General features: G+C 37.1%; 1 protein-coding gene across 4 annotated transcripts in view; it reads left to right on the forward strand.

Annotated features, from left to right (window-relative positions):
• Kiaa1328 (KIAA1328 ortholog) overlaps window positions 1-14,963 on the forward strand; it is a 283,276-nt gene that overhangs the window by 166,903 nt on the left and 101,410 nt on the right. For all 4 annotated transcript variants that reach the window (XM_021151131.2, XM_029472090.1, XM_029472091.1 and 1 more), the window contains one exon: window positions 1,644-1,742. In XM_021151131.2, coding sequence (XP_021006790.2) covers window positions 1,644-1,742 — 99 coding nt within the window. The remainder of the gene's footprint in view (window positions 1-1,643; window positions 1,743-14,963) is intronic.

Consider the following 14,963-nt stretch of genomic DNA (forward strand, 5'->3'; position numbering starts at 1 on the left):
CTGTGATAAAACATGTTGAGCAAAAAGCAAGTTGGGCAAGAAAGGATTTATTTCATCTTACATTTCCATGTTAGAATCTATCACTGAGGAAGGTCAGGGCAAAAATTAAGCCAGACAGGAATCTGTGGAGAAACTGCTTTCTCTCTTTCTTCCTGTGGTTTTCTTAGCCTTCTTTCTTACAACACCCAATCAATTCAGAGTAGCACAGCCCATACAGAGCTGGACCCTTCCTTATCAATCAGTAAGAAAGTGTACACAGGCCAATCTGGTATTGTCGTTTTCTCAAGAGAGGTTCTCTTTTTCCAAATGACTCTAGTTTATGTCAAATTGACAAAAGAAAATAACCAGGACACCTAGATTTTTATGTCTGTGGCATAAGAAAATGTTGGTCAATGATCTCCTAGCTTTTTGAAGTGTCAGTATGAGAAGTTAATTACCTCATAAGTTTATGTTTTATAGGGTCAATAATACTTGAGAGTTATAAGAGTCTTTATTTAGCCCATGGTAACTTGAATGTCTTATATTGAAGTGTTTCTTCAAAAGCCTGCATGTTGAAAGCTTGCTCACAAGTACAGCGCTGAGAGATGGAGTTTAAGGGAAATGATTGAATCATGAGGGCACTGGAATAATTAAGTAATTGATTCAATGGAATAATCCATTAATTCATCAATGAGTTGATGTATTCCAGTTAAACTCTAGATAAGTCATCATTTGTGGCATTATTATGACATGTAAAAACTTCAAGGCAGACCTCTATAGAGGAATAGCTCACACATGTGTGGTTTTGATAGGTATTTCCTGTCTCTGTGCTTCCATGCTCGCCTGAGGTGAGCAGCCTTCCTCTGCTGTGGTCTTTTGCCTTACCTCAGGCCCACAGAAATAGAGCCAACCTACCATAAGCCATGAGTCAAATAAATCCTTCCTCCATTAATTTGTTTACTCGGGTACTTTGTAGCAGTGATGAGAATTGTGATGGTTAATGCTGACTGGTAATTTGACAGGATCCAGAAGCACTTGAGTAAGCCCCCAGGCATGTCTGGGTGGGATTACCTGATCAGGTTCGCTGACCATGGTTCCCTGAGCTTGGATCCTAGATTATAGAAAAAAGGGGAAATAGCTGAAGTCCAGCATTCATCTCTTCCTGTTTCCTGTCTGCAAATGCAGCGTGACAGGTTGCCTCAAGCTGTGATGAACTCTATTGTCAAATGGTGAGGCTTTTTTGTCTAATGTTTGATCACAGCAACAGGAAAAGTAACTAACACAAACGGAACTAACACATGGAGCAAAACAGAATGAACAGGTGAAAGTGTTCATCTTCTAGAATTGAGATAAAATGCTCCTAAAACATTTATAATTCTGAATTTTTAAATTATGTTCTAACTAGCTTGATCTTCACACATACTTCTGTAAAGGAAATCTAAAGTCCTATAAATTGATGTGCTTACTTAACATGTCATTAGGAAGTGCGTGTGTGTGTGTGTGTGTGTGTGTGCCTGTGCACACTCACTGACAACCACCAGCCTATGCACTCATGTTTAACAGCTGACTTGTAATAGGCAATCTCGAGGAGCCTGGCTTCCAAGGATTACTATTCAGCCTCTCAGGTGCCTCAGGATTAGTAATTCTTAAATTTATTTTTACAGGTTAAGAACTCAAGCTATGTTTAAATCTCGAGAGCTGGTTGCCGATAAAGAGTCTCCTAAACCTCATCTGGATGTGAATGGGAGTGTCTCCGGACCAAGGTAAACCTATGGGTTGGAGAAGACAAAAATATTAAGGATATACATATTTATTATGTATCTGATAATAATTTATAGTGCCTTGTTTATCATTAAATTATTTTAACTGTTAATAATGGTGATATTTTTGAAGCAGGGTCTCATCTGTCTCAGGCTCACTGTACGACCAAGATTGGCCTTGGTGCTCTGTTCCTCCTACCTCTTCCGTGAGGATACACAGGTCTTGTGTATGAACATGCCCAGCTCTTATTACTGTCTTGATCACTTAAAACTGCATAAATACATTCTCATTATACAATTCTGAAAAAATTGAAAAGCATAAAAATCATTCACAATCCTACCTCTTGGAGACAATCTCTAAACCCTTTTTTAATTTTTCTTCATAATTATTGTATGCTCTGTAGTGAGTAGTAAAGATTATGCTTATACACAATTTTATTTTCTCAATATTTTCTGGTATTATTTAATACTTTCTAAAACCATGTTATCTTAATCAGCAAATATTTATTGTAAAGCTACTGTACGCCCCAATATCTCTTTATGAATCTGTTTTATGTTTGCTGCCATTTTAAAGTTGGTACAGTCTGATTACTGATCTTTCTGTGATTCATTCTCTATGAAAAGTATTTAGACCTTGTCTTTCTGTGAATTATCATAAACATTAGTGATACTGTACATTAACTAGCCTCTTAAGCACCTATTTTATACTGAGTAATCAGTATACTGCTATGACTGGGAAACTTTCTTCAATCTATGGAAATGTATTTTTGCAGTCCATCCGATCTCTTTTTGTATGGTCTCTTCCTGCAACCTGAGTTGAAATTCAGATTCTGACTTCCTTGGAATCCTCTTTCATTTCCTTTTCTCCTCTTCTCCTATTTTTACTACTCTTCTTTCCCTTCTAGTTTCTAAGAAACTTTCTGAGTTTTATCTATCAGTGCTTCTATTGAATTTTATTATTGCTATAATTTTTAATGCCAGAGAACCAGTATTCTTCAAATGTGCCTTTAAAAAATATTCACCCATTCTTGGTTTTTATACGTGTCATATTTCTCATAACTGAAAATATTTATAGCAGGCTTTGAAGCTGCTTCCGTTCCTGATATATTATTCTGTTTTCAACAAGTTCAAGTTTGTTTTGTCCACAAATGTCTAATAAGTCAATATTATTTCTAAGCAAAAGCTTAGAAAACAGCTTTTAAAAGCTTCTGATGTGTGTCAACAAGGCTTGTGAACTCATGGGTTCCTGTGGTTAGGCAGAAGCCATGGGGACTCCAACCTCTTTCTGCCCATAGGTCTTTTCTCTTGGGTAGTCAATTCTAAGCATAAATTGTATGGCTTGCTGGGGAAAATTGGATGGGTGCTTATTATGAGCTAGGCTGCTGTTAGTCATAATTTTATTACTAATAACAAAACTCAAACAGATGAGAGGATTCTTTTTACTTCAGAGATTTCAGTCTGGTGAGTAGGCTCTATTGTTTCTAGGTGTGTGGTGAGTCAGAATATTGATGCAGAGAACACTTGGTAGAACTATAAAAATTATAGTTGTTTACTTCTTGATAGCTGGGAAGCAGAGAATGAAAGGTACCAATGTTCCAGTGCCCCCTTCACGAGTGTATCTTCAGTGCTGTGTTCTGTGCTCATCTCCTAAAGGCCACACCTCCAACCAGGAATTCCTCAGAACACTTGAGATCCAAAACCTACCAGCTGGCCGTGTGAGGAGCATTGCGAAGGAAGAAAAGGCCCATTAGCAGTACTATGTAGCTTTCTCCTATTCCCCCTTTAAACTGTATAGCTTTCTACCCCCAACACCCAAGTGTAGAGCCATCCTTATATGTACATGTATGCATGTTCATGTGTGTGCATGCATGTAGAAGCTGAAGGAAAACCTTGGGCTCATCATTCCTTGGCTGTCATCTACCTATTGTTAGTATACTATTTTTATGAATTTCTTGTGATTATCATGAAATTCATAAAATATATATTCATAAAATATCATATTCACCCTCCCATCCTCCCCGGTATCTCCTTCCAGGCCCACCTCCCGCTTCCCTTGATTTTTGAGACAGCACATCTCTGGGTGGACAAACAGGCTGGCCAGTTTGTGATGTACCTATCTCCACCTCCCCAGTGCTGGAATTACAAGTATGTGGCACTGTGCCTATTGGGGGATTGCCTTTTCTTTGTCAGTTTTCTTGTTTATGCTTTTTGATTTTTCAATGGTGCTAAGGATCAAACCAGGCAAACATTTTACCCACTGAGCCATCTATCTCCCCAGTCAGCAGTCACTTTTCCACCTTCTGGAGGTGAAGCTCCAGTCTTTAATGCTAGCTGGGGACAGAGAGTCAAGGGCAGCTTGGTGGTTTAAAGCTAAGCCCACTTCCAGCCAGCCATTTTTCACTTTTGCTATATTCCGGCCTACCCTAAACCTTTCAGGAGTTCTCTGGCAGGGTTCATCCCGTCTTCTTCCCCACTCATAGCACGTTTTTTTTTTTCTAATTGAATTTAATGCATATATCTGCTTTTCAGACTTGTGAACTTTGTGACATCATCTACCTAATGTCACATTTGTATAGTCTGAAAGGCTGTACATTCTCATTCACACTGTTCTCTCAGAGGAGCTTCAGAAAGGGACAGAGTTATGTTTTCAGTCAGGCAAGGAAATTGGTTTTCTAATGTTGATTTGAGTACTTAAGCATCACTTGGCAACTTAATAAATGGAAAGAGAATCTTATTGTAATTAGCAGTTTCCCAATATTCAAATAAGTTGAGCATTTGTTTATATTAATTAGTACTTTGTATTTCCTCTTTATGTAGGGGCATTGCTGCTTTTAGTTGCTATATAATAATTTTTTATTACTTTCTTTGGAGGAGGGGTCTCACTGTGCAGCTTTGGCTGACCTGACAAAACTTAACTATGTTGTAGACAAGCTAGACAGAAACTCACAGAAGTTAGTCTGCCTATGCCTCCCTCCCAGTTGCTGAGATTAAGAGTGTGGGCCACCATTCCCAGCCTTTTTTATTACTTTTTAATTTTAAATATATGTATAATTTCATATGTATCTATACCTATACTCTATTGCTTATTCTTCTCATAAAAAAAAAAACTTTAAAATGCTAGCAAGTCAAAACAAGAAAATAAAAGATACCTGGAATCTTACCATCTAGGTGTAATCTTATATAACTTTTATATCTGATAGATCAGTATGCTTTATATAGTAATATTTTTGCTTCAAATTTATCAAATATTCAAATCAAATCATAAATGTTCAAATATTTTAACCTTCATTAAAATTTAAAATTTCTTTTTATCTTACAAATAGTAAGACATTCTCTTACAAAAAATTAAAATAAGACATATCAAGAACATACCAGTCTTTTTTGTTTTGTATCTGAATCTCTATCCTGACTGTTTTGGTTGAATCAATTATTGGTACCTTGATATGTAGCTTTGTAAACCTTTCTTCATGCTTATAGACATAAGCACATGTATACACCTCATATCAATCTGAACAAACTAGATTCCCCACCCACATAGTACTTAATTATTATCACGTTTTTAGATGTACAGCTGTAGTCGGCAGAATAATTCTCTCCTATAAGCTACTAGTGAGATGGCCTTGCTCATAAAGGTGCTTGCTGCCAAGACTGATGAAGTGAGGTCCACCTCAGGGACTCTGCGTGGTGGAAGGAAAGAACTGACTTCGGAAAGTTGTCTTCTGACCTTCACACATGCACTGTGGCATGCACACCCTCTATAAATAAACATGCATGCAACAATTCTTTTAATTTTTAAAGATAATTTAAAATAAAATAAGAAATATTTTTTAAAGAATAATGCTCCCCCAAAGCTGTTCGTGCTCATGAACTAGAACCTCTTAATCTGTTGCTTCACCTTGCAAAGAGGTTTGTAGGTACAATTAAATGATAAAACCTGGCATGGGAAGGTTATTCTAGATTCTCTTAATGGGCCCAGTCTAATTATTGGAGTCTCTCCGTGTGTGCTGGTTCAGCCATAATGTATAAAAAGAAGATGAGAGATTATAAATATGAAAGTGACTTGACCTGCTGTTGCTGGTTTCAAGCCAAGGAATACAAGTAGAAGAATAAGAACAGACCTTATCTGACAGTCATTAAAGAAATAGGATGCACAGTGAGCAAGGAAACAGCCCTGCTGATGCTGGGGCATTACCAGAGTGAAACCCGGGCAGACTTCTGACTCATAAAATTGTAAAGGAATAAATTCATTTTATCTATTCCAACTACTTTGTGGTCAATTCTTAACGTATGATTAGACTACTACTACAAATTCTAATTACTTATTTATTATGACACATAACAGTCCATGGTATGTATATATATATAGGCTGCTTACCTAGTAAGTTTCAATCACCAAACTTTCATGTTATTTCATGTCCTTTAGTACTGCACACATTAATATGGTAGGCATGATGGAATGTATGTTCTTTTACTGGAAATAGATTTCTTTTCATACATTATATTCTGATTACCATTTCCCTTCCCCCCTACTCCTCCCAGTACCTACCTACCTACCCTTCCATCCTGATCACAGCCTTTCTGTCTCTTGTTAGAAAACAAGTATCTAAGGAATAATAATAAATAAGATAAATAATAAACAAATCAGAGTATGACCAAAACAAACAAACAAACAAACTAGAAAAACAGCCAAAGTAAAAGCACAAAAAATAAATATAAATGCAGGGACACACATGTTTGCACACTCAGGAATCCTATAAAAACCCAAACTGTAAGATATAGATATATATATAACTTTATAATATATAATATGTATTATATTCATATACATATGACTGAAAGAAAGGAAAAATATGTAAAGTAGAAAGAAAAAGCAAAATATAACATAATAAAAAATGACCTTACTTAATATTGCAAGACAAAGAGCCTCCATGCTGTTGAGTTCATTTTGTATTGGCCATTTACTGGTAGGCATGGCTTGTTTTCCCCGTGATACTCCCTAGGAGAAAAGCAATTAGAGATAGCTTCTGGATTAGAGATGGGAGCATGCCCACTTCTTTCAGTTCTAGGGCCCTGATCTGGTACAGACCCATGCAGGTCCCTAACATGCTTCCACAATTCCTGTGAGTTCATACATGTGCCAGCTCTGTTGTGTCTTGCAGGCCTTTTGATCCCTTGTTATCTTCAATTCCCTGTCTCTTATACTCTTCCTGCCTTCTCTTCCACAGAGTTCTCTGAACTCTGAGGAGAGGGATTTGATGTTGACATCTGGTATAGGGCTGAGTGTCCCAAGGAAGGTCTCTCATTCTTTGCAGATTGTCTGGCTGTGGGTGTTTGTTTCTTTTCCCATCTGCTTCAGAAGAAAACTTCTCTGATGGTGAACGATGAAAGAGTAGGATGTCATTAGGAATCATCTTATTGCTACATTCCTTTACCAGAATGGTAGTATTGAGGTCTCCCATTGGTCCCAGACCTATCTAGTTTCAGGTTCTTGGCTAATCTAGCAGTGTCAGGGAGGGTACCATCTCATGGACTGGGTCTTTTTTTGTGTGTTTGTTTTGTTTTGTTTTATTTTTCGAGACATGGTTTCACTGTATAGCTATGGCTGTCCTGGAACTCACTCTGTAGACCAGACTGGCCTTGAACTCAGAAATCCTCCTGTCTCTGCCTCCCAAGGGCTGGGATTAAAGGCGTGCGCCACCACTGCCAGGCTTCATGGAGTAGGTCTTAAATCAAATCAGACATTAGTTAGTTGCACAGATAGGAAGGGAAATGAAAGTATCTTTATTTGTGGGTGAAGTGATAATGTACATGTGACCTTACTAACTTCCGCCAGGAAACTATTACAGCAGATACGGACTGGGGAATCAATCAGGGAGAGAATACAATGACCTCACATCAGTGTGGCAGCATTTGCAGGGCCAGCCAATATCGGATTTGATTTAAGACACACTCTGTGAGATGTAATCCATCTCTGACAGCGCCAGGGTAGTCGAGAACCTGAGACTAGACAGGCCAGGGTCTATGGGAAACCTAAATACTACTGTTCTGATTAAAAAAAAAAATGTAGCATGCTCATGGATCAGTAGGATTAATGTAATAAAATGGCCATCCTATCAAAAGCAGTCTACTCAGTATTCTAGTGCTTTTTTAACAGATAAAGTCCTCCAAAATGAAGTTGGTGGGCCTGAAGTTATTTTTACAAGATACTTTGAATAATTTATTATTGTAAATTATACTTGAAAAATTGATATGTTTGAATCTGAATTGTACCTCCAGAGACTTGTGCTTTGAACCCTTTTTCCATCACCATTTGGCAGGCTTTAAGAAGTGGGCCCACATGTCAGCAGTAAGTTACTAACAGGTTCTACCCAGCATCTGGTTCCTGCAGTGCTCTGTGGGTCCTGGTCTGCTGTCATCTGTAATGACAATGTTAATATTAAATGAATTTTTAAAAGGAAAAGACAGCTCTGGCATACATTCTGGTATCCATGAACCTGAAACTGTGAGCAAAAATAAACCTTCCTCCTGTGAGTTGTTGGTGTCAGATATTATAGCCTTTGCCATACAGATATCTGATACAACCATGCTAATTCTCCCCTGAGTGTTTGTAGCTATTCAGATTCCCATGTTTCATTTCTGAAAATTGACATACTGGTTGTCAGCTTTAGATATGGATACTGTGATAGTGCTGCAGTGAAGATCTGGACAAGTTCTAAGCAGGGCTTCCAGAACTTAGGATGTATATGCTCTTAGATTTTAAACTGAGAAGATAGTAAGGTAAAATTATACCTTTTTCCATATTTCCTACTATGTCTATGATGATGAAAATATAGACTTAAAGTATTAATATAAGAATTACAAGCAGCTTTGGTAACTGCTTTAACAGCATCATAGTCATTGGAAAGCCAAGAATTCTCACTTAGTAGCTCTTAAATTTTTAAATATAAACTGGAATTTAAAATGAAAAAGACAGTAAGTTCACCAGGATTCCATTGCTTCTGGAAGTGGGTTTTGCCTCCATGTATGCAGATAATGGTAGAGCTGAGGCAGTGGAGATGATTGTACTGCCTTGAGCAGCCGGTGTGGTAGCATCAGAGCTAGAATGCCTGCTGCTTTGAGAAGACATAACCGTGAACTATTATGAGAATGACCTTCTTTCTACCTCGCAAGCTCTTTGACATTAATAAAAGAACTCCCCAGATAAAATTTAATTGTAAGCTTTATTTTGTTTATTTGGAAATTTAAATTATCTGAGTATTAAAAGTACTCTGTGTATTTAAAATATCAAACTGACTCAAGTGAGGCATTAAGAATTTGGAAGTAAAATAAATGAGATAATGAGAAAGTTAAAAAACATATTTTTTTATAATTAACAGCTCATTTTGAGTTAATTATATACAATTACCAAAATCTAATTGCAATTTATTTTCTATTATCTGTGGGAAGAATTATAGACCAGGGAGCTTCCATCACTGCCTTCCTGTCTAAACGCTATAGAATGAAAATAAATAATATGCACCGCCTTAATGACAATAAGATCAAATCATAGGGCACAGCTGAGCCAGGCCCTTGGAAGGCAATTACCGCACAAAGATGGAGCTGACTTAATTCAGTCTCTGACTGTACACAGGCCTGTTTTTATTATTTAGTTCCTTGGATGTTTGTTTATTGACTGAACAAAGAAGACTTTTATAAAGTAGCTGTTTTCTAATTAAGTAGTCTCCTAACTTTCTCATCATTCTTGCACCTGCATAGAATGCTAAGCACTTCTTTAACCAAACTTTATCATCTACTCTACTTAACCTAACACTTTATTAAATGTGAGGGAAATGTAGCTCAGACCCTGTCCTAACATCCAGAAATGCTGGGTTGGATCCCATCAGATAACAAATAAATGTCACTTGCTGGTTATAGCAGAAGCGTAGGGAAGCTGTTGCCTTCAGGACTCTAAGAAGGGTCAGGACTCAGTGACAGAATGACGAGAGTGATGATAAAACACTCCATGTCTTCCTGGTTCCATTCTCTCCTGGACAGCTTTTTCTGTCTGTTTTGGTGGTGGATAAGTGAATAAAATGTTTTCAGTGCTGAAAGTGTAAAATTTAATGGGAAGCATCAGGGCTTCTGTTCTGAATGCTAATTCCTACTCTATACAAGCTCAGTAAGTTGTAAAGACTTCGGGGCTCAGTACTTTGTATGTGTGATATTTTATTTATTTGCAGAATTTTTAACATAAAATGTACTTAGTAAAATAGTTTCTTAAAGGTTAATTTCTAAAATTATTAGTTGTAATTAAGTTGTATAATAGTATACACATTTTTTTAAAAAAGGTAAATGTACAAATGTTATAATTTATTCAGAGTGTAGAGGCTATGTAAGAAGCATAGAAAAATAAAAGATACACATCTATAAATAGAATTTGAGCTAAATTCTGAAAGATAAAATAGGACATTGAACATCCAGGAGTAGGGATCTCCTCTCCCTCGTGAGAGCTGGAGGGACTCTTAGATTGAGGCAGAAATTCACATTTGTGTGTGACACCAGGGGCAGGAATATTTCTCGGTCACTACAAGATTAAGGGAACATTAAAGGGAAGAATAAACTAGTACATTAGGTTAGATTGTAAGAAGTTTTGGAGCCTGGGTGATATGGAGGGACCGATGTCAAAAAGAACAGATCAGTGGAGAGATGACTAACTTGATCCTGAAGATCACTGGCATAAAAGCCCGGTGATAGGTTTGCTCTTTTATCAATTAGCTGCATCTTTAAAGATAATGCTGTGGGTGAGAGTGTCCCGGAACGTTCACAAGAGCCTCTTCCATAGTTAGCACTTGGATTGTTAAGCAGGGAGGGTTCTCAGGCTAAGCTCTCTAATAGATGACTAAGAAGTGGATCTAATTCTCTTTAAAAACATCAATGTTAGAGATTTCAATTTGAAGTCATGAGTGTTAGGGTCAGACTTATAAGTGCAGGTATTAATCTCTGAAAAAAAAAAGGGTTCAGGAAAAATAGAGAGAGAGAGATAAACTGAACCTTAGGAAATAGTCACATGTCAGAGTGTCAAGGAGCAAGGAAATGTGTGTGTGTGTGACAAAGGTTACAAGTTGACAGGCACTGTAGAGCCCATCTGCCTGTCAACTCTCTTCTCCCTTCCTATTTCCCTTCTTATTTTTCCTTTCTTCTTTCCTTTCCTTTGTTTTCTTGTTTTGTTTGTTTGTTTCATATACCTATTTGCCATTTGTAATGTCTTTTGAAAAATGTCTGCTTAAGTATGATTCCCATTTTTACTATCAGGCTACTTGGAATTTTCTTTTCTGTTGGTTTCATTGGTTCTTTATAATTCTACATATTAATACTTTTGAGATATATACTTTACAAATACTCTTTTTTCCACTTTATATAGTTTCCCTTTACCCTGATGTTTCTTCCCTTTGCTGCACAATGGTTTTTAGTTTATCCTGTCTCTTCTTGTATTTCAGGTACACATGGAATGTGTCAAATATAAATAGTGCCCATAACCTTGTCCTAAGAGTTTATCCTGTGTTCCTACTAGCAGTTGTCATTACGGCAAGTCGTGCATTTAGGTTTCAGTCTGTTTGAGACTGAGGTAGTGAGTGGTGGGGATCTGGTCTTGTTGTTTTACATGTGATGCCATTTATTGATAAAATTTCTTTTCTCAAATATGTTTTCTTATCACCTTACTCAAAATTTAGTTAACTATAGATATGTGGACTTCTTTGTAGACAGAAACTTCTGTTTCTTGGGTGTCTGTATGTTTTCCTGTGGAGCACATCCATATGTGTGCTATATAAAAGCTGGTCTCAGAGCCTATGAATAGAGGCATGGTTACAAGATGCTGGAGGGAGTGCTTCAGGGGCCTGCTTCTCATCTCTTAAGTTCTTTTCAGTTGTAACAAGTTATTTTTCTTCAGTATTTTTCTAGGACCATATTACAGTTTTCAAAAATTCTTTACCTTTTTAATAATTGTCCAATCATCAGTTAAACATTGAGTCGCCATTGTCCAGAACTCCCAGTCTGTAACATATCCATATGGAACTCCATGTGCACGCTCACAGCTCTGTTTTCTCTTGGTAACTGAAAGGAGGAGGTACTAAAAGTGTACAGCTGATACATGAACAATTAAAATGCCATGTGTCCACACAGTGGGACACGTGGCCTTAGAAAGGAGCAAGGTACTGTTGCACAATGTATCTGCATGGACCTGAAGCATGGTTGCTATGGTTCCACTTACACAGAATATCCTGAAGGAGCAAGTCCATAGATGAAAGTTATAAGTCAGTGACGATCCACTTGGGGAGGGAACGTGGAATAACTGCACATCAATGTAAAGTTCCTTTGGGGTGTGCATAAATGCTGTAACCTTAGCTTGTGATGGACAGTGTATTGCCCTAAACCATTGCTTCAAGCAACTAAACTCTCAAATTTTAAAATGTGTCTTGTTTTGGTACTTTTCAAAATTCTAAGTGAGTTAAATGTCCCTGAGAACTGAAAAAGTGCAGGGCTTTGCTTTAGAATGCATAAGTCTTTCCTCCACCTGATCCCCAGGAAGATTTTCCTGCACACTTGAACCTATTTGCACTGTTTAGGAATTGCTTTTTAACCAAAATTTCCAAGATAACCATTTGCAATCTCTCCATATACATAAGCATGATGTGCCATAAAGAGGAACAGGTACTCTCCAGTCCTGTTTGTGATATTGGCTATGCAGTTACTGGTAATTTAAAGTTTAAAAATTGTAATGTTTAACTGAAACATATAAATTCATGATGAGTATAGTACTCATTTTTATGGGAAGAAGTAAGGAGAAGACCAGCATAGCTGGCGTCTGTACTCGTCGTGCCTGGGAGTCAGTGCCTGTACTCATCGTGCCTGGGCCTATGTGCCTTCTGCAGCACGTCTGCCTTCCCGAGCTTCACGTGGAGGTACCTTTCTTCACCCTGCCCCAAACACTGGCTTTCAAAGGATGGCTACCAGCCTAAAGGGAAAGGCCATTAAGGCCCTTCACAGCTAATGTGTCTTGTTCTTTATTGTTGCTTTTCAGATGAAAGACACTCAAATTGGAAAAGAAAGCCTCCTGCCCAACTCACCTCAGGTCTAGCATTGGATTAGGATTTATATCTTCATGTGACATATCTTCATGTTCTTGGCTCTAGATGCTTACATTTGTTCATATGATACAGAGCATGAGTATGGAAATCAGAGATGTTTCCTAAAAATCCTGTAGCTATGACTAGTTAAATATAAGCAGTCGTAACAAATTGTATAAACATTTACAACTTACTAATATACATGAATGGATGGAATAGCAGTGATTCTATGCTCCAAGTATTTACATAAGCACTTTTCAAAAGTACTTTTCTTCCAAGCTGACAGCATTAGTGGGATTGGAAAATTGAAAGTTTCTTTGCTACCTGAGCCTTTGCACACCTCACTCTAGTACTTATTATGGGTGAGGGGGTGATTTCTTTTTAAATAATAACTCCATGACCCGCTGAAATCTGAAAGGTATAAGTTCTTTTCACAATAGGTAGAAGAGGTGGCATCCTGGATCTTTATCACTTTCTCAGGAGATAGAGAAAAGCAATGGGACTTGAAGATGGCAGTGTGAATGTTCATGGGTGTCACTACTTGCCACTGTTTTTGCAGGCACCACTAAATGCAGACCAGTCTGAGACCTACAGATTCTGGTTGATAATCTTTTGCTATGGTCTACGGTATTGTGAGCCAACTGATCTGTGAAGGAATCTATAAATATATTATTGTGCTGTTTCATTTATACAATTGAAATAGTTACTCATTAGACATTTTACATTAAGAGCACAGCGTAAGCACTAAGCAAAATAGATGGAAGCCAAAATCATGTTACAAACAACCATCCATTGGCACATAAGACCTTTATGTGACTCCTAATGTGTACAGGCAGCAAGGTTAATAACAGTGATTATTAAGTCAGTTTATTTATTCTTGTTTTTAGAAGTTCCCAAGTTTCCTGTGAAAATGAATGATTTTTAATGCCATAAATGATTTTAATTTTAATTAGCAATATCTTCAGTTTGCTTTTTTTAATTGCCATAGGATAGTTAAAAATATAATTTTTAGATTCTGAACATTCATATAAACATAAAATACACAAATAAAAGAACAGTAAATGCATCCATTGTGTTTTTTAAGAAGAGGTATTCTTTGTGGAAGCATCTATGCAAGCACTCTGGATACCTACAATAGTTGAAGAGTTATTAGATACAAAGCTACAAAAATAATGACCTTGTTCCTAAGCATGCATAAAGTATTTGAGAATACAGCCATCTCAATCAGCCTATGATACTTTGCACTAGGTACATGCAATTTCAGAACTCACTACTGCATATGAAGCAGTGTTCATTTTTTATAATCCTGCAGAGAAGTTTTTATATTGAGCTCATTTGCTTTCTCTATTGCTCCTCTAGTAAAGATTGATTTTCTGCACTGCTTTGCTCTTTGCCATGGTCTACTTTGGTATACATTATATGCAAGCCTTAATTGCTTAACCTTGAATCTGATCCTTGCCCTATCTGATGGACAGAGGCTCTAATGTTGATGTCATGTTCACAGAGAAACAGAATCAGAGAAAGTAAATATTATAAGACATGTTGCAAAGTTTGCTTATTACAAGGTTGGTGTAACTAAGAAGTTAGGATGTAAATTTTTTATTCTAATGTTATATGATAAAGGTTTATGAAAAAGAATGAAGCAAAGATATTTAGCCAATATACATATATTGACATATTCAGAACCAAATTAGAAGGTGATTTTTAATTAATATTGGCTATGGCTAGTGTTTATAACTGCTTTCTGCCATTTCCATATGTGCCATAAGCAGTCATCTTAGTGTTTATTTGGTAGGGCTACCCAAACCTTCATCCCCAAAATTCTGGGCCATTTGTGGCTCTACTCTAAATGACTTATGGCTTCCTATTAACTTTCATTATAGGTAATAGTGCCAAGAGATACCCTAATAGAGCCTCTATACACTAAGCAAACTCCTCTCCTGTATAGAAAGGGCCCATGTCCCCTTGGTAATAATGACCAGTCACCCCAGATAGCATAGTAACTCCCTCCTTTACCTGTTAATTCAGAGGTATGAGTTTTCTAAACTGTCCAAGTAGTCATACCAACTTCTAGTTCTGTGAAATTATTGTTTTCTAACAGAAGAACTTTCCCTTTAAG

This window comes from Mus caroli, chromosome 18 (assembly GCF_900094665.2).
Source record: "Mus caroli chromosome 18, CAROLI_EIJ_v1.1, whole genome shotgun sequence".
Classification (NCBI taxonomy): Eukaryota; Metazoa; Chordata; class Mammalia; order Rodentia; family Muridae; genus Mus; species Mus caroli.